This window comes from Leptidea sinapis, chromosome 26 (genome assembly GCF_905404315.1).
Source record: "Leptidea sinapis chromosome 26, ilLepSina1.1, whole genome shotgun sequence".
In the NCBI taxonomy this organism is placed as follows: domain Eukaryota; kingdom Metazoa; phylum Arthropoda; class Insecta; order Lepidoptera; family Pieridae; genus Leptidea; species Leptidea sinapis.
The window spans coordinates 12,976,424-13,001,357 of record NC_066290.1 but is presented as its reverse complement, the minus strand read 5'-3'; the positions used below and the strand labels follow the sequence as shown (position 1 = coordinate 13,001,357).

At 36.7% G+C, this 24,934-nt stretch overlaps 2 protein-coding genes across 7 annotated transcripts in view; one reads left to right on the top strand and one right to left on the bottom strand.

Annotated features, from left to right (window-relative positions):
* Nucleotides 1-18,675, top strand: part of LOC126972486 (uncharacterized) — a 28,919-nt gene extending 10,244 nt beyond the window's left edge. For 2 of the 5 annotated variants that reach the window (XM_050819286.1, XM_050819288.1), the window contains one exon: nt 1,714-8,655. In XM_050819286.1, the coding sequence (XP_050675243.1) occupies nt 1,714-1,883 (170 nt within the window). In that variant the 3' untranslated portion in view covers nt 1,884-8,655. Of the gene's footprint in view, nt 1-1,713; nt 8,656-13,680; nt 14,491-18,629 lie in introns of those variants that run through there. The other 3 variants (XM_050819291.1, XM_050819290.1, XM_050819287.1) reach the window with 3 other exon arrangements.
* Nucleotides 9,229-24,723, bottom strand: LOC126972460 (sodium/potassium-transporting ATPase subunit alpha-B-like). 2 transcript variants are annotated; one of them, XM_050819244.1, is made up of 9 exons: nt 24,663-24,723; nt 24,122-24,270; nt 23,063-23,264; nt 22,315-22,469; nt 19,663-19,849; nt 18,354-18,593; nt 18,008-18,196; nt 16,549-16,666; nt 9,229-9,558 (listed from the first exon to the last, which is right to left on the bottom strand). In XM_050819244.1, exons 2-9 carry the CDS (start codon nt 24,149-24,151, stop codon nt 9,426-9,428), a joined length of 1,254 nt encoding a protein of 417 aa, XP_050675201.1. In that variant the 5' UTR covers nt 24,152-24,270; nt 24,663-24,723; the 3' UTR covers nt 9,229-9,425. The 2 variants fall into 2 exon arrangements, with proteins under 2 accessions (XP_050675201.1, XP_050675202.1); XM_050819245.1 differs by lacking the exon at nt 24,663-24,723 and adding an exon at nt 24,355-24,446.
* Nucleotides 24,724-24,934: the final 211 nt, after the last annotated feature.

The window sequence follows — 24,934 nt, the reverse complement described above, 5'->3', positions numbered from 1 at the left end:
CTAGACATATTAATTGTCTAAGCTTGTTATTATATTCTGTGATATTTAAGATATAGTCTTAAATTTCTGTCGATTACAAGTCTGACGACTGAAAAATATTGGCCGTTTAGAAGACCCTTTACTAATAATTTTTATATGTAACATACACAAGGTTATAATGGTCTTTTTGATGTATTTTTTGATGTATTTAAATAGAAAATATATAAATAAATAAAAAAATAAAAAATAAATCAATGGGTTTTTAAGGAAAACTGAATTGCCCATTGTCATTTTCATTTTCAAACTACTTTAAAACCTTGGGATCAACTGCATGTTCCTATATCGTGCTATCAACATCTTAATAATATATATAAATCCAGTGTCCTGATGTTCCAGTGAACTCTTAAACTAATGAACGGATTTTAATGGGGATTACTTCATGGAGTGCAGTTTAGTCGCAACTTGAGAGATAGGATAGTTTTATTTCGGTTTGAGACCCATAATTATTATGTAATTCCAATATTTGTTTTGTATGGACATATTTTCTGTAAGAGAATTTATTGACGCACGGTTTGACAGTTCTGCTGTGAAACAATTTAATTATACAGGGAGCATATTATTTTAACGAAATAATTCTCGATGTTATGAAATATTATTTACAAATTCATGCAAAACAGTGTTTAGTTTATTATGTACAGAACAACGTCTGTCGGGTCGATGTACCAGTACTTCCGCTGTCAGAGACCATAGATTGTTAGGATGGCCTGTTAGACTACTAATGATTCTTTTTATGGATGGATAACAAAAATAAGAAACAGGTGATCAAAGAAGAATTGCCGGCCTTTTAAAAAAAAATACGGGTTTTTTTTAAGGTACCTATGTAGTATCGCTCTAGAAACACTGCAAAAGGAAGCTCATTCTATGATTATTTGTTCGTGGAAGAAAACTTTATTGAATACTGCAATGTAGAAGAACGGCAGATGGTGGAGATGATATCCAAGTTTAAGTGGAATTCGGAACAGAATTGCAATTATGAGAACATATTACTTATTATTAAAAAATGGAAAATGTCAAACAATTGTTCTTTTTTTTATAATACTGACACACTTTTAAACAAATTATCTTGCCCCAAATTAAGCATGTGTTATGGGTTACAAGACAACGATATATTTAATACAATATACTTACTTAAACATACAATATCCGGACGACCGAGCCTTGCTCGGATTTTTAAGAATGTACAAGACTTGAACAAAAAAAAACTAATAGGACATCTGGATTCGAACCGGGGTCTTCTGCTTTCCGGATCACCCAATGTCCCATCTGAGCTATAATAGTCTTGTATATAGTGGCGAAATTTACCTTTGTATTCTAATGTTATTGTAGCTGTTTCTCATTCAAACATGGATAAAACCATTTTTTTTAAATTGAAACCTAGCTAGATCAATTTATCACCCCCGAAATCCCCTGCATACTTAATTTTATGAAAATCGTTGGAGCCGTTTCCGAGATATATATATACAAGAATTGCTCGTTTAAAGATATAAGAGATAAACATATAAACATCCATGACTCGGAAACAAACATCAATATTCATCATATAAATGCTTGCACCTACCGGGATTCGAACCCGGGACCTCTATATTAGTAGGTAGGATCGCCAACCACTCGGCTATACAGGTCGTCTAAAAAGTCGTCTTTAAAGAAGTGTCTTAAAGTTGTTTCATTTTACAGGGAATCCCCATGTACCACCATCGACAATTGTAGCTAAGATTATAGATTGTCTTTTACAAGATGAAGTCTGCCGCGAAGAAGCGCTGATGAAGACCAGACATTCGATCGCGGACATGAGGAGTGCGCCCGCGATCCACGCACATATCCTCGCCAGACTTAGAAGTACATAATATATCTAAAAAGTATCAAAACTATATTCTGAATCAAACAAAGTATCAACCATGTTTCTTGCAAATTCTTGAAGTCATACTTCTTTTAGGAAGGTTAGGGAAAAATTATCATAGTGAATTTTTACGATGTGTCAACTAGACCATTTGTATCATACTTAATAATTATTTGTTGTAATAATAATTTCATTAGTTTTATGTATTACTTCTTTTACAATATTGTTCTTTCTACAAATCTAAAATAGCACGAGAAATTAAATTTTTAAGGGGTTTTTACGACAAAGAAGGATAACTTCTTTCGTGCGTACATAATTGCATACACTTTTTTTTTTTCGAAAATAAGCAAACAAATTTTCGTATTCTGGCCGAATGCTTGATAAGCAAGACCCATATGTCGGACTCATATCGATATCCATTTCCGACTTAAAACTTCCTCTACGCTGTTGGCTTATAGCTTTTTTAGCGATATCTTTGTAAGTTTTATTATCGGGCTTAAATATACGGATCAGTCTTATAAAAATTATGTACTTAATCAATGTACTGACACGAATACAATTTAAATGCTGAATCTCAAAAATGTACTTACTATATAATATATATAAAAAATGTACGAAAGCTTAGTACATTATCGTATTAGCACTACAATACAAAAATGGTTACTTAAATAAACGTAGGTAGAGCTATTTAACCTTAACCATAATGTATAAGCCAGTGGCTCGTATTATACTGCCTTTCTGGTACTTATTTTGAATAAAAGTTTAAAAAGATATGCAGGCGGGGGCGACTTCTCTGTATGTCTATAAAACGTGACCAATCCCCGTGGTATAAAGTAATCGCACAGCACAACACTTAAGTTACTAATTAGTAATTATATTGAGGCGGTTCTGCCAATGCCAATCTAATCGTGCGCGTTCGTGTCGGCAGCAGTTTCTAGCGGTTTTGTTTTATAATACAGCTGACGCGAAGTGGTTCCCATTCTTCCCATCTACCCCAGGTGAAGCGCGGTTACGCTTAAGATTAGGCATTTTAAGTAAATGGCGCGTGCACATAAAAAAAACGTAAATCACCTAAATAAAACAATTTTCCATAATATAATTTCAGAACAAGTGTAAGTAATCTAGTAGCCGCGCGAACGTAGGCACTGATACCTACTTGTCCCACGCCGCACCATAGCCGTTCATAACTCGTAGATGATTAATATTTTTTCATTTAAGTATGTTTTAAAGCAGTCAGGGTAAATAAAAAAAAATCCCAAATCACTTTATGTAACAGATTTTACAATTACAACTTTCAAATGGTAATATTTTAACACTGCAGAATAATTATTAATGTAATCCCGAGTAACACATTTATATACCTTACGCCATCCCCACTCATCTACTCGCCTCAAACTTCACATCGCTACACTAGCGCCTCCTCTCCGCCACTCGCTCCTCACTTCACTTTACTCGTTACGACGTCTAATTATTTTGTTTGAAAACTTCAATTATTGATTTTATAGATTTTTTATGATTACGGTTAAGTAGTTCTACTTGTGTATTTACAAATGAACGTGGCGCTGCATTTATCTGTCGCCTTTGTAGCGTCACGCTGTATATATTATATTACTATTAGCCATAGAAATGCCACTTTTGCGTGTTGGCTAAAATATTGCTTCCATGGCACTGTATAAATACCACTGGACAGGCTGTTCCATATGTTTGACGGTAATTTATTTGTATCTCTTTGAAGCGCCACCCGCGAGCGTCCAGAGAACTAGTTTTGACCTATAATACAAATGGCTGCGAGAGAAGCGTACTATACTCTGAAGTATTTTTGCATTTTGAAATAATTTCGGTCGTTTTCCTTGTTATTTATACTTCAGGAGTAAACATAATAATGTACACAATTTTTTTGTAAATAGTTTATCACAATCTGTCGATGTTTGCTGAGGTTGTCATCACTAGTTTTAGTTTCGCAGACTCTCGCTACATGGCCAGCAGCGCCAAAATGGCGAATATCAAACAGGAACAAAATCACTTTGACAGCCGCCAGTCCAGTGGTAAATAGTAGGGGTCAGTGTTCCATAATGTCTGTGTAGTTTTATCGAGTTTTTGGCTCGCACGTTCCATTAATTCTTGAGTTGAGCATTTCATGTATGTTAAACCAGATTTAAATAGAATTTTTTACTGATGTTACAAATCTCGTTAAATGTCATATTTTGGCCATGTTTTTGTTTGAATGTTAGTTTTTATTTTAAATGCTTTAGATTTTTTAGCAGTTAAGTAGTTAATTAAAGTTCAATGTTAATGTTTTTAACTAATGTATATTTTGTGTCAATTTGTTAAATTTACGTGCACGCTTGCTCATTCTTATTGATCAAGCTGTTAAAATACTTGATTCCATATAAACGACTAAGAAATATTTTGTTTAGGCGCTTTAAGTCTTAAATTCCAATCGCTTGTATTGGTTTCAAAATGAATGTCAGTTAACCGCGAACTTCAAGTTCATAGTGTATGTTTTCTAGTGAAGAATATCATGAAATTTTGATTTTAACCTCGTCAATAAATAGGTAAAAAATATTTATTTAAATCGGCTTTACTTACGATTTATCTGTACAGACAATTTTCGGATCAGCTTCGAGCAAGTTGCGGCTTGACAGATCAGGGGGGCGCAGTACGAGCGCATACCTGTAGTGCGAGACGGGGCGTAACCGCGAACTCACTGCATAAACCCTGATGCAGGACGCCCGAATGGTTCGAAACTAGTCGCTACTAACTCCGATGAATCATGTCGATTTAAATAAATAGAGTTATTAAATTCCCGCGGCAGTTATAACAATTTTAAGATAATATTTTGGATACGACGTATAGTCTCCGAAATATTAAGCTGTTCAGACTTTGACGTCACTACGCTACATTAAATCACAGCGGTGCGTGATATTATGACGTCAGAGAATTTTTGCAGCGCATATAAATAATATAACGGCAGTACTACGCGTTACCACACAGGCTTAGTGATATTCAGCATTGTGGGCCGAAGACTTATGTAACAAATTATGTCGTAAAATTAGTATATCATATCACTGTCACTTTTTGTCGAATGCGACAACCAATCCCTTTTCAGTACCGCATTAATGGTAAGCTCATAAGTAGACGAAATTCAATGAAAGACCTGGGTGTGACATTTGACCAAAAGCTTACCTTTCACGACCATATAATAACAGTCACTCAAGAGTCCTTTATGAGACTGGGTTTCGTATTAAGGAAAGCGCGCGATTTCCACAGCGTCAATATTATACAACTGCTTTACAGTACCCTTGTGCGTAGTAAGCTTGAAGCGAGCTCGTGCGTATGGAATCCCTACGAAGTAACCTACTCCCTTATGCTGGAGAAAGTACAAAACGCATTTTTGCGTTTCCTGTATAAGCGGAAACTAGGTACCCGTACTTGTACCCGACGGCGTATCTCGTCGGTTGCCTTGGATACAACACTCTGGAAACCAGACGGGCTCTCGACCAGGCAACTACCTTGCTGAAAGTTAGCCGTGGCTTAATAGATGCCCCTGATATTCATAACTAGCTGACCCGGCAAACGTTGTTATGCCATTTAAAGAATAATTCACGCGATAGTTTTATAAGTAATAATAAGTAAGTAATTATAGCCTGTACATCATTTTGTTCTATTGTCAATAGTTTTTGCAGCGCACGCAAAAATAGGTTTTAGATTTTACACCTTGTGTTACAAAATAGCAATTTTATTACGGACCCCTAATTTTGAAAAAAAAAACAGTCTATAGCCTTCCTCGATAAATGGACTACCCAACACTGAAAGAATCATTCAATTCGGACCAGTAGTACCAGAGATTAGCGCGTTCAAACAAACAAACACTGCAGCTTTATAATATTAAGTATAGATGAGCTGATTCGATTGTATACACCTGACAATTATATTCGTTGTAGAAATCACCGTCTGCTGGCGGTAACCGCGTGTCGCACGGTAGCACGCACTGCAGCGCCCGTGCCGCGAGTCTTGAAATTGTTTAATCACCTCGTAGAAGCCCGCCCTGATTGTGATCTATTTACTAATAGACTTGAAGTGTTAATGAACTCGCATAATAGCGTCTAACAATTATAGTTTAATGTACTTGATTATTGTAATTGGTGTTGTAACCGTTTTAATCAAAATAAATAAATAAAAATGGTTTGATCAGCCAATGGCCAGGCCTGTATTGATACATATTTAAAATCTGTCTCTCCCAATAGTTTAAAATATTAGACAAAAAGTTGCATATGGGTAGAAGGTAAGTAGCACATAAATTATCGCAAATCGTGCGTAAATCATAATATTATCGTAATATTTTTGTTGTGTAAGTTTAACGTTAATTATAAATGTTTACGCAATCTCAAATTTAAAATAAGTATGGGTAGGTAATTAAGCTAAAATCAATATTTTTCCTCTTATCAATTAAAACAATTTTGAATGAATAATATAGTTAAATAAAATATTTAGTATTTAAATGTATACACAGCAAAATGATAATTAAATTTAGTTGTATGAATTTATATCAGACATATTATGTTGGCATGATTTATTTATTTTCTTGTTTTATATTTTCTATTTTCGTATTTATATTGGCTATGACTATGGCTGAAGGAACGCATCATGAAGCGGGGGAGGAGTATTGCCGATATTGCGCGCTCGCTCACTCTTACCATACGAATAGGCATGCACGGTTTAATTCCGGATTATAGAAATCAAAGTTCATCAAATAAAAAATGAAGTATTTATTATGTTTAATGTTATTTATTTAAACTTTTCATTTTATATACTATATTAGATTTTTTATGGTAGTAAGGGACGACACGAGCAGGACGTTCAGCTGATGGTAATTGATACGCCCTGCCTATTACAATGCAGTGCCGCTCTGGATTCTTAAAAAAACCCAAAAATTCTGAGCGGCACTACTATTATTGCGCTCGTCACCTTGAGAGATAAGATGTTAAGTCTCGTTCGTAAGTAATTTCACCAGCTACGGCGCCTAGTTATAATAAATAAAGTGATTTATCTAACCATTGAAATAGAATATACCAAACCTATCATAACTCTCTTGTCGCTTTGTAAAGTCGCCAATTTTGGTACTTAAATATTGTTTTTTATAACTTAATTAGGTATAGGTACTTAGAAATTGTCCCTTAATACCGTTGAATGCTTAATGTATAAGTAACTTTAAAAAAATGATTCTATTTCACTTGACGATGTTTAAAACTGTCTATATCTTATAAATAGTAACCAGTAATGTGCTCTGTAAATACCGAATTTTTACATATATAATATATAGGTATACATTGTCATACATATAGATAATCTTAACCCTAGAATTAAACGTTTTAATATCATTTACAACAGACGCCATATGTATTCCATTAATTTAAAACATGTTACTTATAACTTTGGTAAAATAGTTATACGATATTATTATAAATAATGCAGATAAGCAAGTGATATAATCATTATGTTTTCTTGGTGTAAATTCATTTTATTTCAAGCAATATTACGTTATAACATATATGGCATTTGTAAGAAAATCACCAAAATTCTCGTTCGCTGTGAAGTTGTCACACGCACCTGTTGCAGCCTAGGATGAAGTATGAACTGAATCTGTCATGTGTGTACAGTCGTAAAATAAATATATATAAATAACCCTTTAACCCTGACAGATCAAAAAGTACCACATGGTATGGACAAGCTTGGTTTCCGAGGTTGATAATTTGAACTTTCTTCTAATGAGTTAATATACTGGTGATAATAATCAATAGACAAATTATTTTAAATGAAAATGTGGAATTATTTATTACACATTAATTCTTTTTTTTATATTCCCAGAAATGTTGTATGTTTTTATCGTTCATGCATAGTATTGTTCGTTTGTCACATCCAGATATATGCTTCATCGTAGGCACATCCCGCATTAGACCCTTCCAGGCCGTTTTTTATTACTACACAACAATTAACAGCAAATTCGCAGCAAACTACACGATTCTGATGTAATTTTTTAAAAGTACAGAATAAATGTTTACGCAATCTCAAATTTTAAATAAGTATGGGTAGGTAATTAAACTAGAATCAATAATTTTTCTCTTATCAATTAAAACGATTTTGAATGAATAATGTAATTAAATAAAATATTTAGTATTTAAATGTATACACAGCAAAATGATGATTAAATTTTATTGTATGAAGTTATGTCAGACATATTATGTTGGCATGATTACTTTATTTTCTTGTTTTATATTTTGGTGTTAAATGCAATTTTATTGCGAGTATTTGACATTAGTATAAAGTATACCATTTTGTGTAAACGTAAACAAATATTTAACAATGTGGTACATTAGATTAAATTTGTAACCAAAATTTATGAACAATGCGGGACTCGAACCTCTCGGGTTCCGTCCGAGATCGTGGGTTCGATCCGCATCGTTCACAAATTTTGATTACAAATTTAATATAATTAATCCCAGAAGTAAGGATATCACTTTAGAAATTACAAATTGTTTGTGACTGAGTCCAAACAATAAAAGTTTACTATTCATTATTACCTATATGTTCTCTGTGCCTTATCTTTGTAAATACCTATTTTGGTGTACTCGTTGTAAGCAATGCGTCTTAATGTTATCATTGATTCCTCATAATATTATACTTAAATTATAAATTCTATCACTGGGTCAAATAAAATTTATTGTTAGTTAAAGTGCAATATTTTAAGTGTTGTGAAAATAAATTCATTTCCTTAAATATTTCTGTATTTTTATTTTTATCATTTGTAAGCCACAATTGAAGCAATGAGTAGAAGTCTTAACAGCTTCACTTTCTAAATAATCGTAGAGTATCTAAATTAACTATTTAGCATTTATTGAGCCTTGTTCTCTTCGCCAACTCAAGGTAGCCCCATTAAAATTCAAATATTTTTATTCAAAATATATATATATATATATATATATATATATAATATATTCATATGAAATCACTTATTTAAAGCCAAAAACTACCACCCATTCGAAAAAGTATGCCTTAGATCTGAGTAGAACGGGCAAAAACGCAGCGGGATAGTAAGTTAATATTATTTATTATAATATGTTATATAAATCATAAGACCATATTATTATCAACTCTGTAATAATAAAAGTATTAGTATCTACATGATTCTTGCTTAGTAAAATAGAAGTTTATTAAACCAGCCATTAAACTTTTCTTTTCGGATACAGTATTTTCTGAACTCATCAAAAGCTAGCATAAGAACGGAAAATGGAACCGCCAGGAACCACCTGCAAAATATAATGTTTTTTTATTGTAACTGCTCTAAAACAAGTCATGTCTATTCTATTTCTTATAATTCTTCAAAACTACACTTAATGAAGGCATCTTGTATTTCTAATTTATTAATATTATTTGAGTTGCTTAAGAAATTGATATCCGAATCACTCTGATCTCGGTTTACGGCCGTTTTCAATAACCTATCTATCCTTAGTTTAACTTACTAGAGGTAGACAAATCTATCCTTTTACCCTTACTTACATTTCAATAACCTATCGCCATAAAGCATTGGACTATTACTATATTGGACATAACTATGGATAGATAAGATCTTGTCATTAAACGGTGACAGCAATGTATCCGTAGCTAGAGATATGTAGCTGTACCTACAACCAATAATATCAATTAACACAAATGTCTAATACCTAACTTGTAACGTAGCATTATAGATCGTAGAAATAGTAATCGTGCATAATAACAGTTATTATGCACGATTTATAAGCGTAATTAATAAGCGTATGCCGAAAGATTCGTTCTGATAAGAACATTTTATTGTATATAACGTAATATTAGCTCTGATAAGAACATTTTATTTTATATAACGTAATATTAGCTCTGATAAGAACCATTTCATAATGCTGTACATCAACTCATAGAATGATACAGATCACCAGTAGTCATCTCAGTGAAGTTTCAAGCATCGTACTTTCTCTCGACGATCGCAGATATATCACGTGATCAGTCATATGCTCCGCGTTATACAACCGAACAGCAAGGCCGAGCGGACTCGACTGACGAGTGAAGCGTCGGGGGTCGATCGCTATTCATGCAATTTTAATCAATGAGCAACAACGTAGGTGCGGAATGCTCATTGACATCGTATGATCGAGGTTCGACGCGAGTTTACACAAACTGCGATAGCATTAGTTTTAGAGCGAGATAGAACATATAATATTATTCTCAATTCTTATTGAATGAAACGTTTTACTATTGGTTAAAATGTAAGCTTTAATATTGGTGTGTATTTTCTGAACTTGTAAATATTTTTTAAGTAACGATTGTAATAACAGAAACTTCTTTATCATCGTTGTGATTTGAAAGTCGATGAAACGAAAAAGCGACAGTAAAAAGAGCAGTCACATCAATTCATAATATTTAACATGGAAGCATAATACAATGTTTTGGTACCAGGCGATCATAGTTAAAGAAGAGATTGTCTTAAGTATGGCGCGAGTATACCTTAATATATTCTGACTCCAAGACGCACGACGTATTACTACATAGACACCAGGAGAACATAATATTATATATATTAGTGGTGGTAGGAATTTCTTTCATAGCGGTTGAAATCATGTGTCATCCTAGCAACACGTACCATGAATTCATATGCAGTTTAGAGGTTCATGCACCATGCAGGTTTCACTTCTGACATGTGTACTTTGTATGCACGCAATGTTTTTGTTGCGCTGTGTGTGAGCGGATACGGAAACATTTTTATAGGGAGTAAGAAAGAGAGAACAATTGGTTCTAATAGCGGTGCAAAACAAACTGTGGTGATCATATTACAAGAAAAAGTACGAACTATTTATAGAAAAAGTGCAGAAGGCCTTCCTAAGATACCTGTACAAACGTTGCTATGGATATTATCCTTTTATGTATCCAAGCAAATTTCTCTTAGGTTGTTTAGGTTTCAATTCCCTGGAGGTCAGGCGGACTTGCGACCAGCTAAAAATTATGTGTCGAGTTTTACGAGGAGAGGTTCCAGATCTTCATGAGCAATTGTATCGTATACGTGTCCCTAAATTCAATAATCTTCGCCCACGAAATAATAATCTTTCCGTGGTCCCGCTAAATGGCACCGTTGCGCGAGCTATGGCAACTATACCGCGTTCATTAGCGTCTTCCAACGCGCTCTGGGACAAAAATGCTCAACGGGATCCATTCAATGATGGGTGGACTTCCCTAGTTTCTGAAATACTAAGGTACGCGGAGAGTATTGATATTGTATAATTAATTCAATTATTCTTTAATATTCCCCTTTTTGTTTGTAATTTTTCCTTTTAGTGTTTCGTCTAATTAGTGTAAGTGGCACTGCCGTGCTAATTGTACAATAAATAAATAAATATTGAGCACATCGCAGCTACATTCGGCGCCTGTAGACAAGTGGCAAGCTCTCCAAGATTTCAGCAGGAACAATTGTATTGGATAAATTGAGTATTGAAGAGAGATGGTAGTCCCATCTCATCATCCTTTCTACCTACTCTAGTACAAGTCATGTCTTCTATTAGTAACCGTCGGAAATATATTTGTGGTGATTGCATCCACATTAAGTGGCAACCCAGTATTGTTTGGAGTGACAACTGAGCACATAAGAGAGAGGGAGAAAGATATAGACCCCAGATACTTGACAAGAAAGGACGCGAGTCGCGAAGACAGATGCTAACTTTTTCCCCGCGAGTGTCATAGTCTTTAACTTGCATTATATAAATTATAATTAATAAGTCACGTAGAAAAACTTACTTCTTTTATTATTCACGAGTGCAAACGCAATAAACAAAAGTAAGGATCGAGTCGGTGATTTAATTTACAAGCTATTTTCAATATTTATGTGGTTATTTTTAATAACCTACCAGTCTACTCTTATCATCAAGTATCAAACCTAAATACAAATCAAAGCCTTTATTGCGACAAAATTGGTAGTATGCGTTTAGAAAATGATCAATGGAAATTGATAATATATTATGAAATGGATGGCAAGGCATTGAACTATTAAATGAATACATCAGACACCTCGATAGCTCATGTTTCAATCAACGTAATGATAACAATAACTTAAAGGTTATATCACAGTGTGACGTTGTCCTACTCCAATTACATCACGGATTCGCCGAGCTTGAGCACTACAATGGAATCCTGCTCGGTCAGCAACTCACACGGCGCGGCACGCAACTGCGCCGCGGTTTTATCAACGGGGTCGGTTCTATCGCAAACACTTTATTTGGTGTCCTTGACGAAAGCTTCGCCGAACAATATGAAAGAGATATACAAAATGTAAGGGATAATCAAAAACATTTGGCCTTACTATGGAAAAATCAAACTTCCGTCGTAGAAGCGGAGTTCAACTTGATCAAAAGAGTCGAAACAGCCATTGTATCCATTGATAAGCAGCATAAAAGTTTTAACCAGCACATTAACGCCCTGGAACGTGAGATGAAAGAACGCGCAACAGCTCTACAGTATGGAATAAAGACGAGTGACTTTATTTTATGATCTGTTATCGCTAACGGTGTACTATCAAGCCTGAAAAGCATTCAAGAGACGTTAGTCGATTCTATTACCGACATTTACCTTGGAAAGTTTAACTTCCACCTCCTTACGCCTGATCAGTTAAGGAATGGGTTAAATATCATTACCGGACTATTATCAAAAGATCTGAGTTTGCCCTTGAATAATATTCAGTCCGACCTATCAAAAATCTACCATCTGCTTACCGTTAAAGCGAGAGCCTTAAAGAATTTTATCATTTTTGAAGTTAATATCTCTTCAGTTAAAAGAGACAATTATGATATTTATAAACTGATTTCCATCCCACTTAAAGCCAATAAAAATATGATTCAATTAGTTCCAATATCAAGTTACGTAGCGATAAATATACAGAAAGATTCCTACGTACCTATGCCAGAAAGAGACAGACAAGCATGAGTTAAATACGATACTGATACATACACGTGCCCTTTGAAACAACCTATTTATCAGATGAGAATTTGTGTTTGAGAAATCAGTTAACAAATCGATGCGAAACAACAAATTCTATTAGTCGCAATTCTTGGACAGAATTAAGTAATTTAAATACTTATTTATTTTTCTTTTGCGATCAATGTACTATACGAATCATATGGTAGAGTCATGTTACCGCCGAGCAACTTATGATGGCTGGAATTATTACACTAAGCGATGATTGCATCAAGGGTGATTCCTTCACATTGTTTCCACACAGAAAATTATCAAATATAGTTCATCAGTCAACTGATGTTATAAAAATAGATATTCCACCTATCAATGACATCATGAACATCTCGATACCATCATCAGCTATCGAGACAATAAATATCACGAACCCTGTAGAGGTCGACTTAGAGCGAATAAGTCAACAAATAAAAGACATGAAGGAGTCCGCTTCTGAGGGAGTCCTCCTCCTCGCGTCGGTTTCCTCAGTGCTGAGGGTCGTGATCATCTCGACAGAGTCCTTTTTTGCGTATTATTTGCCGCCATCTGCCCCTGTCGGAAGCAGAGTGTAAAGCGTCGTGGACAGTGGTTTCAAGGGCAGTGCGAATCTGATCGGTCCATCGCATGGGGCTCCTTCCTCTTGGTCGTCTTCCCTCCACCTTCCCTGTTACCATCAGTCTCTCCAGGTTGTCTTCATCCCTTCTGGCGATGTGACCGAAGTATTCTAGGACCCTACGCAAGCAGATGGTAGAGAGCCTAGTCACAATGCCCAGCTGTTTCAGGATCGACACATTAGTTCGGTGTGCAGTCCAAGGTATGCCCAACATCCTTCTCCAGCACCACATTTCGAAGGCATCGAGGGAGTCCTAGCAGATCGATTATCATACCATGACGTGCATCATTACGTGGCTATTTACGAGGTAGGCTCTTGCTGTATAGTCACTGTAGTGGTCATCGTCGTTCGGAGCCGGTGGCGCCGCGTCGGGCAGGCGAGGGTGGAGCCTCAGCCGCCCGCCTCACCGGCTAGCATGCATGTTAGCCGCCCCCGGCTAGCGTCGGCTAGTGTTACCGCTGGCCGTCCCCAGAACACGGTATTTAGTGTTAGTGAAAGTGTCGCAAATCAGTGTAGTGCCGCGAACGCTAATCAATGTAGTATCGAAATGAGCGATTTAAATAGAAAAAGTGTCAGTGCATTAAAAAGTGCCAATCAGTTACCAAGTGCGCGTTATGTTAATAGGAGTACGTCGCCAATCTTTCGTAGAGACATTAGCTCATTGTTATATTAAGAAACATTGTTTAATCACCTTGTAATCAAAATATAATGTTTGTTATTTAAGCCTGTTATCATGTCATGCACTCGCATCACTATCATTCATCTCCCATGTTTCGGCCCGGGAGCATGTACGGGCCAACGCACGTACATTTGTTATTTCAGCACTTTTACGCCACATGCATTAATTTAGGTCATTTAGACAGCAGTTCGTCATCGGCAATCAATCATGCCGCGCGTAACTCATAAACATATCATTTAAGAATCTATCAATATATCATTTATCAACTATCAATATATCACCTATCAAAGACTTTTACTTCTCTCGGTCTTATCATTAAAGTTGTAACTCATACATCTTTTTTATCATATTTCCCCGACACGACATAATATTAATATCAAAAGCTTCTTTTAAATCCATATAGCTTGGGCTAGTAAAGTATGGTGAAGTTAGATCCGAGTCTTTTATTATATAATGGGGTAAAACCGGCAAGAGGCTCACGTGATGAGAAGTGGTGGGGCAACCGCTCATGGACATCCGTAACACCAGGGGTCAAGAGCGGCGTTGTCGGCCTTTAAGTTGGGAGTATCCTCTACTCCCTAACGGCCGTTCCCAATATACTATCTACAGACAGAGATAAATTACTACCTTCTACTGTCAGTAATTAGCTGTCAATAATCTGAAGCTGTCCCAATATACCCCATAAGTCATTCTTATCGCCAGTTCACTTTTGCAATTTCCATACAAACTCCAATCCCTGGTAAGCTATACGTCGTCCCATTGGTATATATAGATAAGGTGAGTTACCGTCGATAAAGTTATTGGGACAGAAAAGTCAACGATAGTTACATTTTTTATCTCAAGTAGGTCACAAACGGAGATAGACTGAATTTTGAGAACGGCCGTAAGTTGTATCGGTTCGGGAAAGCAGCAGTTAATAGATGATTCCACAAAGTGGCGGTGCGACGGAATACATTTTTTGCAAAACACGCAGTTGTAGAATGCCAGACGTCAACAGGATGCGGGTGGAACTTAGCATTTTGCCGTAATGTCCAGTGGTGGAATCCGGCTGCTGTTTAACCTGAAAAACTACTTTGAGCACTCCAAGATTCAGATAACCCGCATCTCTATGCAACGCCAACGAATCAAGCCTAGCGCATATTATGACTTGACTGTCGATGATGACAAGATTGGGTGATCCGGAAAGCAGAAGACCCCGGTTCGAATCCAGGTGTCCTATTAGTTTTTTTTTGTTCAAGTTTTATACCTTGTTAAAAATCCGAGCAAGGCTCGGTCGTCCAGGTACTATCCATAAACACAAGAATAAAGAAGTGTAAGTAAATTTAAACTATAAGACAATGAATACGATAAAATTCACTGAGTTGGCATTTGACGTTGTGTTTTAATTTTGCACAAATGTCTCGATACACAAGGAACTAGGTATCATGCAGGGTTTTTCTGCCATAGTAGAATCCCGCAAACTTGCTTTCGTCTAGTCTAATTCTCTGTCTAATTAGTCTTAAATTAAACGGTTTGAATTGTCACTAAATATTTCTTTTAAATTACTGAATCTACCATATGTTCGGAAAATGTTGAGCTCGTGAGAAGAGCCTGGCACCAAAAGCCTGTTAACGAGTTGACGCATAGACTAGCTATCGTTCTGTTCGCACATATTTGAGGGAAGGAGACGACCCGGCACATGACGCCGCCGCAAGCGTAGAGTGTCTTGTAGCCCAGGTTAACGTGGAAGGCCACCCATGCGATCTATCATTGGGTCCAACTCCACAATTCAATTTTGCTCTGTGCGATCCCATTCACAAGTACACCCGGATGACCTCTAACAGAAAGAGCCACTTCTTGACAAGCACGACTGTTGTGGCAAGAAAATAACGAGAAGATGAAAATCAGACATCAAATAAAAAAATTATATTCATATTTGCCCTGTGCTTCCCCGGGGAATAAAAAGAACAGGGAAGTCCCAGGTCCAAGGGTGTCGTAAGTGGCGACTAAGGGCATTCACCAGTAGAAGGCTCCTTTTCACAGGATTCCTGCTAGGTTATTGGTACCAAAACGGCTCCTATTTCTGCCGTGAAGTCTGAAGTGCACCGTAGCTAGTGAAATTACTGGGAAAATGCGACTTAACATCATGTCTCAAGGTGACGAGCACAATTGTAGTGCCGTTAAGAAATTTTGGATTATTCAAGAATCCTAAGCGACACTGTATAGGGCAGGGCGTATCAATTACCATCAGCTGAACGTCCTGCTCGTTGCGTCCCTTATTGTCATAAAAAAAATCATTCGATCTTGAAATTGCATACTCAAAGTATTTAAACTCTCCTGTAAAACTGCTCGAATATGAATAAATTCGTATTTCCGTACCATCTCAATTTCAAAGGATATGTCCTGAAGAAATTATTCACTCCTGGTGTATAACATACTGCAGCGGCAACAATTATCTCGACAACTAATCCGATATTTAGAATTCTATTTTTCATACCTGTTAATTATAAAATGTATGATAAGTTTGACTGGTACTGAATTTAAGATTCATATTCAAATATTTTTATTCAAAATAGAATTTAAAATCTCTTAGATATTGAATATCAAAAACTACCACCCATTCGGAAATGCGTCGGATCTGAGAAGAACGGGTGCAAGAAACTCAGAGGGCTTCTTTTGTTATTTAATAAATAAAATATGTAACAATATTATTGTATAGTAAATTTATTATTATTAAAAAGCCCGAGAGCCATGATACCACACAAACGTTTTGTAACAATTCTTTTGTATTTCGTAAATTTTCTGGGATCATATTAATGTAAAAATGTACAACATTTTTTGTGTAACTTATGATGACATAATAATTTTACAAACGGGGAATCCCCAATAATCTGTCCGTCAATTCAATGTAGTCGTACTTCTAATAGCTGCATCGAATTCCAAACGTCATTTATCCTTTAGGATCTTTCTTTCAATGCAAACACCACCGAACTATTGAATGAGCTTCCTTGTGCGGTTTTTCTAGGACATGGATATCATCATAAAAAGCGCGTACACATTTTTTTTAAGGAAATGGAGGAAATCGAGAATACAGGTCACCTGATGTTTAGTGATCACCACCCCCCACACTCTCTTGCAAAACCAGAGGAATCACAGGAGGTTTTGAATACCCATGTCGTATCGATATGGAAACACCGCAGTAAGAAGGAACCTTTCTAAATGGCCGACAACGATACCGTGATTCCTCTGGCGGCGGTGATCACTTGACATAACGCTCGCTTATCCTCCTCTCCCATAAAAAAGAGACTATCCAGAATCATAAATTATATTCACAAAAATCCATTAAGTCTCTAAGAAAGGTAACAGTATCATATTTTTGATAGTGATCGAATGTGGAGAATCCATGGGCGGTTACCTCACTATATGATAGTCCATTGCGATAATCACTCCTCATTCCGTGCGCCTATTGCCCGTTCCCCCCTCTTATATAAACAAAATAAGCTTCGCATCTCGAAGGACAACATTTTCTACTTTTTAAAAACTATCCCTGCCAATTATTTACTTACATAATTTATACATCTAGAGAGAGCCTCTTTCTGCGAGACAACCGCCGAAAACGGGCCAGGTTTATTACTTAAGTGTGCGTGACAAGCTACGTCTTACACTCGCGATTAGATACGATTAGATACTGCGATAGCAGTGTAAGATACTTTGTGTTTGTGTGCGTGTAGTGCTCAAAATAGAGGTTAACTTTCAACCCCACGACGTTTTCGCAGCTGTCCCAGCCTATCTAACCAACTAAGATAGGTCTTTAAACATATTTTGTTGTAATACTGACCGACTTGAAAAATGGAGTTGTATCTGGTTTTGCAAATAATTCCATTCATCATTTGCGTTATGACGATAGCTACGAAAAAAGCTGCTTGGCACACGCGTTCCAATTCCTTCCTCTTCCCGTAAGTCCACTCCTGACCAAGTGAATCCTCAACGTCACTCACCGCCTCGTTATCCCATCTCTCTCTTATACCTTATTTTAAATATGTGAGTAATTACAATCATAGATATTTATCTGACTTTTTATGCATACAATTAATATATTCTCATATATTCATCTAAAATAATCCCTCCAAAATATTCTTAACCCCACTTCAATATATATTTACAGGTACTAGAAATATACCTACCAAATAATTGGCGTGGGTAGAATCCGTGTTCAGCCATGACTATAAAGTATGCGTATATGCCCGCAGCAAACTCTATTAGACCAAGATGTCCATAGACCAGTCTTAGCATTGATGCAGATACGAGAGAATCAGATTTACGTGGAGGCCTATCCATAATGTCTTGCTCAGCTTTTTCATGTGATAAAGAAACTGCTGGCCACATGTCCGTCCCAAGGTCTACACATAATATTGTCATCACTCCTAAAAACGTATTTAAAAGCATATTTATTTTTCCAGAAAATCATTAAAATTCAAATATTGGGACATTTCAAGCTACAAGTACAGCAAAAAAAATATGACTTTCTGAAATTTATTCATATTTGGCTTAATTGTACTTCTAGTACACGGACGAGTAAAAAAAGAAGGACTCCGCGCCGTGATATTAGCAAGTGATGCACCTTTATGCTAGTGTGTGTGCGGTTACGGGGTGTACCAGTTACACAATTTTTACTTTTACACTTCTTTTTTGTACTTACTCGTTACCGGCTTGTTTTGGTGCCTCACTGTTATGTAAGGTGATACGGAGTCCTTTCCTTTTTTACTGATCCGTGTTCTAGTAGTTATTAATGTGGAAAAACAATATTTTTTTGTGTGATGTTTATTTGTCAAGTAATTGGCTATTATTATTGGCTTCTAAAGAATTGTCGTTAGGTAATGTATTTCGTATTATCTGGAAATAGTTTTTCGAATTTTGAAATATAAAATATGGCGGATTAAATAGACTATTTGTTGTTTCTTTTTAGATACAAAATGATCTGTCCTGCGCTGCCCTCGTCCAACCTATTCCGGCGATCTTTACGAGATCATTAGTTCAACTTTTGGGGTACCTACCAACTCTTCCTGTACGTGGTCGCAATTCGGGGACTTTACTGCCCGAATGGCCATCTGTTCGTTGAGCTATGTGCTCTACTCACTGCCACTTCAGTTTCGCAAATATCTGAGCTATGTTCTCCTACGGATCTCCTCATTTCTGATTTGATCTCGCAGGGAAAATCCGAGCATAGCCCTCTGAGCGATCATGAGTTTCCTCATAAGGCTTAGACAGGCATAGACTTAGCGTCCAAGTCTGCGTTCGGTATGTTATCACTGACAACACACACTGGTAAAAAACCTTCGTCTTCAGGCATTATGGTATTTAGGTCGAGAAAATTCTACGAAGCTTCCCGAACGCACCAAGCGTTTTTAAGTTTTAAGTTTAAGCCTATTTGAATGAAGTTTATTTGGATTTGACTCCTTACCTAGTTTTAATTTAAATAAACTTCTAACTTACCGAGCGGTAGAGGTATCGAGAATAAAATAAACATGAGAACTGGTATTACTTCCGGCACGTTCGATATAAGTATGTAGCAAACTGACTTCTTTAAATTGTCAAATATTTTGCGTCCTTCTTCAATCCCCGTTACAATCGTTGCGAAATTATCGTCCATTAAAATGATATCTGCCGTTTGCTTCGACACCTTGAACACATACAAGCTGCTTAAGCTAATCGTCAGCATTTCAAATTGCAAATAGAAGAAAAAGAAAATGCTGGCACATTTTGTCACAGAGCTTACGGTGGCATGCTTAAAGCCTATATTTTTTTCTCTCCAGAGACCAGTGGGCTCCTTTACACAGGAAGCCGGCTAGATAATGGGTACCACAACGGCACCTATTTCTGCCGTGAAGCAGTAAACATTACTGTGTTTCGGTCTGAAGGGATGAAATAGTGAAATTACTGGACAAATGAGACTTAACATCTTATGTCTCAAGGTGACGAGCGCAATTGTAGTGCCGCTCAGATTTTTTTGGGTTTTCCCTTCCTGAGCGGCACTGCATTGTAATGGGTAGGGCGTATTAATTACCATCAGCTGAACGTTCTGCTCGTCTCGTCAATTATCAAACGAAATCGTCAATTAAGTTCGCGTTTTTCTTCAGGTAAAGTATGTTTCAAGTCGCAAGTAGCTAGAAGTGTTGCCAATAAAAAGATTACTGAGTCATGAACTTGTAGACAAAACTTTTGTAACTTTTTTAAACAATGATATTATGGTTTTAGATACCTTCTAACTGCTTAAGCTAAAAGTCAGCATTTTAAGTTGCAAATCGAATAAAAACTATAATTAAGGGTGACATGCGTAACATTAGAGTGGTTATGTTATGTTACCAGTGGGAGGCTCCTTTGCACAGGATGTCGGCTAGATTATGGGCGCCTATTTCTGCCGTGAAGCAGTAATGTGTAAGCATTATATCATCTTATATCACAAGGAGACGAGCGCAATTGTAGTGCCGCTCAGAATTGTTGGGTTTTTCAAGAATCCTGAGTAGCACTGCATTGTAATGGGCGGAGCGTATCAATTACCATCAGCTGATCGTCCTGATGGTCTCGTTCCTTATTGTCATAAAAAGATCTGGATCGCCTGTAACTTTGTACATAAACTTCTTTAAATGTAGTGATGATCAGGAGCATTGAGTTCTTCGCTTTACTTCAGATAAGGTATCTCACAAGTAGCTAGAAATATTGCCAATGAAAGTATGAGAGCCGTGAGTCAATACTGTGTGTTTAATCAAGATGCACTTCGACTGTTACAATAAATAAATGCTTTTCCTTACAATTAGTATATACATGCCTACTTACTAAACACTTAATTGATTTAATCTATTCTATTATTTGAACTATCGGCAACTGGATGTTTGTGTAGGACAGCTTGTCTATGGACAAAGGCCTCCTCTAAAGATTTCCACGTATTCCTGTCTCTCGCTAAACGGGTCCATATCGGACCAGCCACTTTCTTGAAGTCATCTTCCCATCTTTTGCTTTGTCTGCCTCTATTTCTTTTGCCATCTCTTGCGTACCATTCTGTTATTAACTTAGTCCATTTTTCTTTACTGTCTCGTAACATATGTCCCGTCCAACGCCATTTAAGCTGTCTGCATGCAGTGTGTGCATTTTTGAATTTTGTTTTCGTTTTTATTTCTTGTAAAATTACTTTATCAATTCTTTGTATACCTAAAATACTCCTCTCCATTCCATTCTTCGACTGTTAAGTCATGTAGATTCGTTAAACAATGTTGGAGCGTATGTAAATGACACTGCCAAAGTAACGCCACACTCGCATATCTTTATTTAATCAAGAAATCTATCATAAAGGTTACTTTTGTAGCGAATTTTAGGATACAGAAACGCAAAAACATGTTCCACCAAAACGTATGGTGCAGACTTAGGCTTGCATCATATTAGCTGTTATAGTTTAAGTCAAATTTAACGTTAACAGTAACGCTACTTTGATATAGACTGCGAAATGTGTTGCATTATCGTATTTCTTGGCATAGTTAAAGTCAAAAAGTGAAATATTAACGGCTGTTGCCAATATACTATCTACAGATAGAGATAAATTACTACCTTCTACCGTCAGTAATTAGCTGTCAAAAATCTGAAGCTGTCCCAATTAACCGATAAGTCATTCTTATCGCCTTATATTGGGACGCATGAATTGCAATTTCCATACAAACTTCTGTCGCTGGTAAGCTATACGTCGACTCATTTACAGACAGCGTGTACGGATAAGGTGAGTTACCGTCGATAATTTTATTGGAACAGAAAAGTCAACGATAGTTACGATTTTTATCTCAAGTAAGAGATAGACTGAATATTGGGAACAAGTAAGTCAATATCGAATATTTCTTTTTGTCTTAAACTTTTGACAAGTCACTATTTAACTTTAACCGGCGAAGATTGGACGGTTGCGGTTAGCAGTATGACGTCAACTAAATATTGTAAAATGGTGCAACTCAAATTTTGCTTTACCGGTAGGTACTTTAACATGTTTGTTATTGCTAAAGTTTGCTTAAAATTCGATACGAAAAGTGAAATACAAAATATCTAAGTAAATGCCAATAGTCGAACGACTGTGTAATTAGGAGATAATTGTTTTTGTTGAGTACAAACTTGTGATCCAGTGATTCCCATGGAGATTCCAATATCGGCCCTTCGGAGAGCTGGTGCATCATTTACTCCATCACCCGTCACAGCCACGATGCTTCCCTGGCGCTGGCAGGCTTCTACTATTTGGAGCTTTTGAGTTGGAGATGTGCGGGCGAAAACTTTAAATTGAAATATTTTTATTAGAATTACTGTTTTTATTTAAATAAGGGACGAGACGAGCAGGACGTTCAGTTGATGTTAACTGATACTGAAAAACCCAAATATTCTGAGTGGCACTACAAATGCCCTCGTCACCTTGAGACATAAGATCTCATTTGCCCAGTAATTTCACTAGCTACGGCGCCCTTCAGACCGAAATACAATAATGCTTCACATTATTGCTTCCACGACAGAAAAAAGCGCTGTTGTGGTAGTCATAATCTAGCCGTGCAAAGCAGCCTCCCTCCTGGTCCCTCTCCTTGCCCATCACGTTGAGCTGAAACCGCTAAATGAGAGTTTAATCACACACAATCACGGTCCTGTTTATCCAAAATTATCCCCCTTAAGCTCTCGCATAAAATCAACATACAACAAGTCAACTTTTTTTTATGGAATAGGAGGACGAACGAGCGTACGGGTGGTAAGTAATCACCGCCGCCCACATTAAATATCTTTTGAAAGACCGCTCTCATATTTTGTTGGGGGGATGGGGAGGGGGGGGGGAGGGGGAGGGGGGATGGCCTCCGGTCCTCGACACTAACCTACAACTTACCGATTTCGTAATGTTTTTCAAGCATGAGATACAGAAGGTCGGGCGTCATGTTCCTCAGCTCCGTGCCCGTTATGACGTGGCACTTGTCCGTGGTTGCTATGCCCACCTCCTCAGCCACGGCCCGTGCGGTTCCGGGATGGTCTCCGGTCACCATCATGACACGCACGCCAGCTTCACGCACGCGCTGTATCGCTGAACGGACCTGATGTTAAGATGCAATATTTACCAACATGGGTACACACCTTTAAACAAAACTCGTACACTTTTCTAAAAGGCTGGCAACGCTCCTGTGATTCTTCCAGTTTTAAACGAGAACGTGGGCAGCGGTGATCACTTGACACTCCTCTTCCATAAATAATACAAAATTCGGCACTAAGGGTTTCAATTAAATTTATAATGATATTTAGAAAAGATGATTGCGAAACTGAAGTGGCAGTGGGCAGGATACATAGTTCAACGAACAGATGGCCGTTGGGGCAGTAAAGTCCTCGAATGGCGACCACATACCGGAAGACGTAGTGTTGGTAGCCCCCCACAAGATGGACCGACGATCTGGTCAAGATGGCCGGAATACGTTGGATGAGGGCAGCGCAGGACCGATCGTCGTGGAATTCTTTGAGGGAGGCCTTTGTCCAGCAGTGGACGTCTTCCGGCTGATGATAATGACTTAGAAAAGAAATAGAAAACACATTATTAGCAACAAAAATACCCATAAAACAACAATTTACTATATTAATTAAAATCTTAACATACTTAATTAAATAAGGTAAGTAACAATTAATATATCAAAATTAAAAAAAAATTAAGGCCTGACTCAGTATAATGTTATGTTATTGCAGAAGACACCAACACAACACTAGTTTTCAGCAGCCCTTCGAGACGTATGGAGTACACAGTTGCTAAAGTCTATTGACATTCTATTTATGGGGGTGAAAAATTTAGCAAGGTGTCATCTGTGTGAAAGCTTTTTTTCCGAGTTTTCTTTACATGTATAATAGAAACGTTAATGATATTGTCTTTGGGCAACACTAATTTTAAATAATGTGAACGTAAACATACCTCTTCTCTTGGTGGATCTATGAGCCCCATTAAACCCAGAAAGCGAAGTTTTTCTACTGGAAAGTTGACATCGTCTGTGTCAAACACAAAGTCACTTGGATATTGTTTCGGGTCGAGGACAAGGTCGGCAAACGCTAGTATTCGTTCTCCTGAAATTGGAAAAATACTTTCGTCGTTTTACAAAGTATTTATAGCACAATCACCGTAAAGTTATGTAACTATAATACTCAAACGTCAAACACTCAAGCTCTTTTCAGCCTAAGCTATACTATTGTGAAATATAGCATATAAGGACCTGATTCTATACTATATAGCATGGCTTTCACATTACGCTATACATATAATCGCAAATCAAATCAAATCAAAATCACTTTATTCACGTAGGTCACGGAAATGACACTTATGAATGTCAAAAAAAAGCAAAAGCAAGTATTTATTGTATATGGCAAGCTCAGTTGACCGCGATCGGTATTTATTATTATATACTGGATAATCTGGAAAACTCATCGAGCGACGATGACAGTGAGGAATTTGACACTACCTTTGTATTCTATTACTTATTTAAAATAAAACAACTCTAACCATACTTGCTTCGATTAATATTACATTTTATCAGTCGCCATCTTGTGATGCTAACACATAGAAGCATAGACCATCATCTGGTCACAGATTACATTATAATTATGACTAACATAGATATGTAACATCTCCCTCTTTATTATTATTAAAAGTAGGTATACATTATTATTAATAGTAGATTAAAATTGTTCAAATTTACATGCAATAACTATTGTATTATGCTATTATTATTAA

Bases quoted from the DNA above. Each gene is read 5' to 3' on its own strand.
- LOC126972460 (XM_050819244.1), bottom strand. From the start codon at position 24,151: ATGGGGCTCATAGATCCACCAAGAGAAGAG. The intron at 18,197-18,353 runs GTAGGTATATTT...ATTTAAAATAAG, and splicing joins CTACCCACGCCAATTATTTG to GTATAAGAGAGAGATGGGAT. The intron at 9,559-16,548 runs GTACGGAAATAC...TATTGGTTGTAG, and splicing joins TATCCTTTGAAATTGAGATG to GTACAGCTACATATCTCTAG.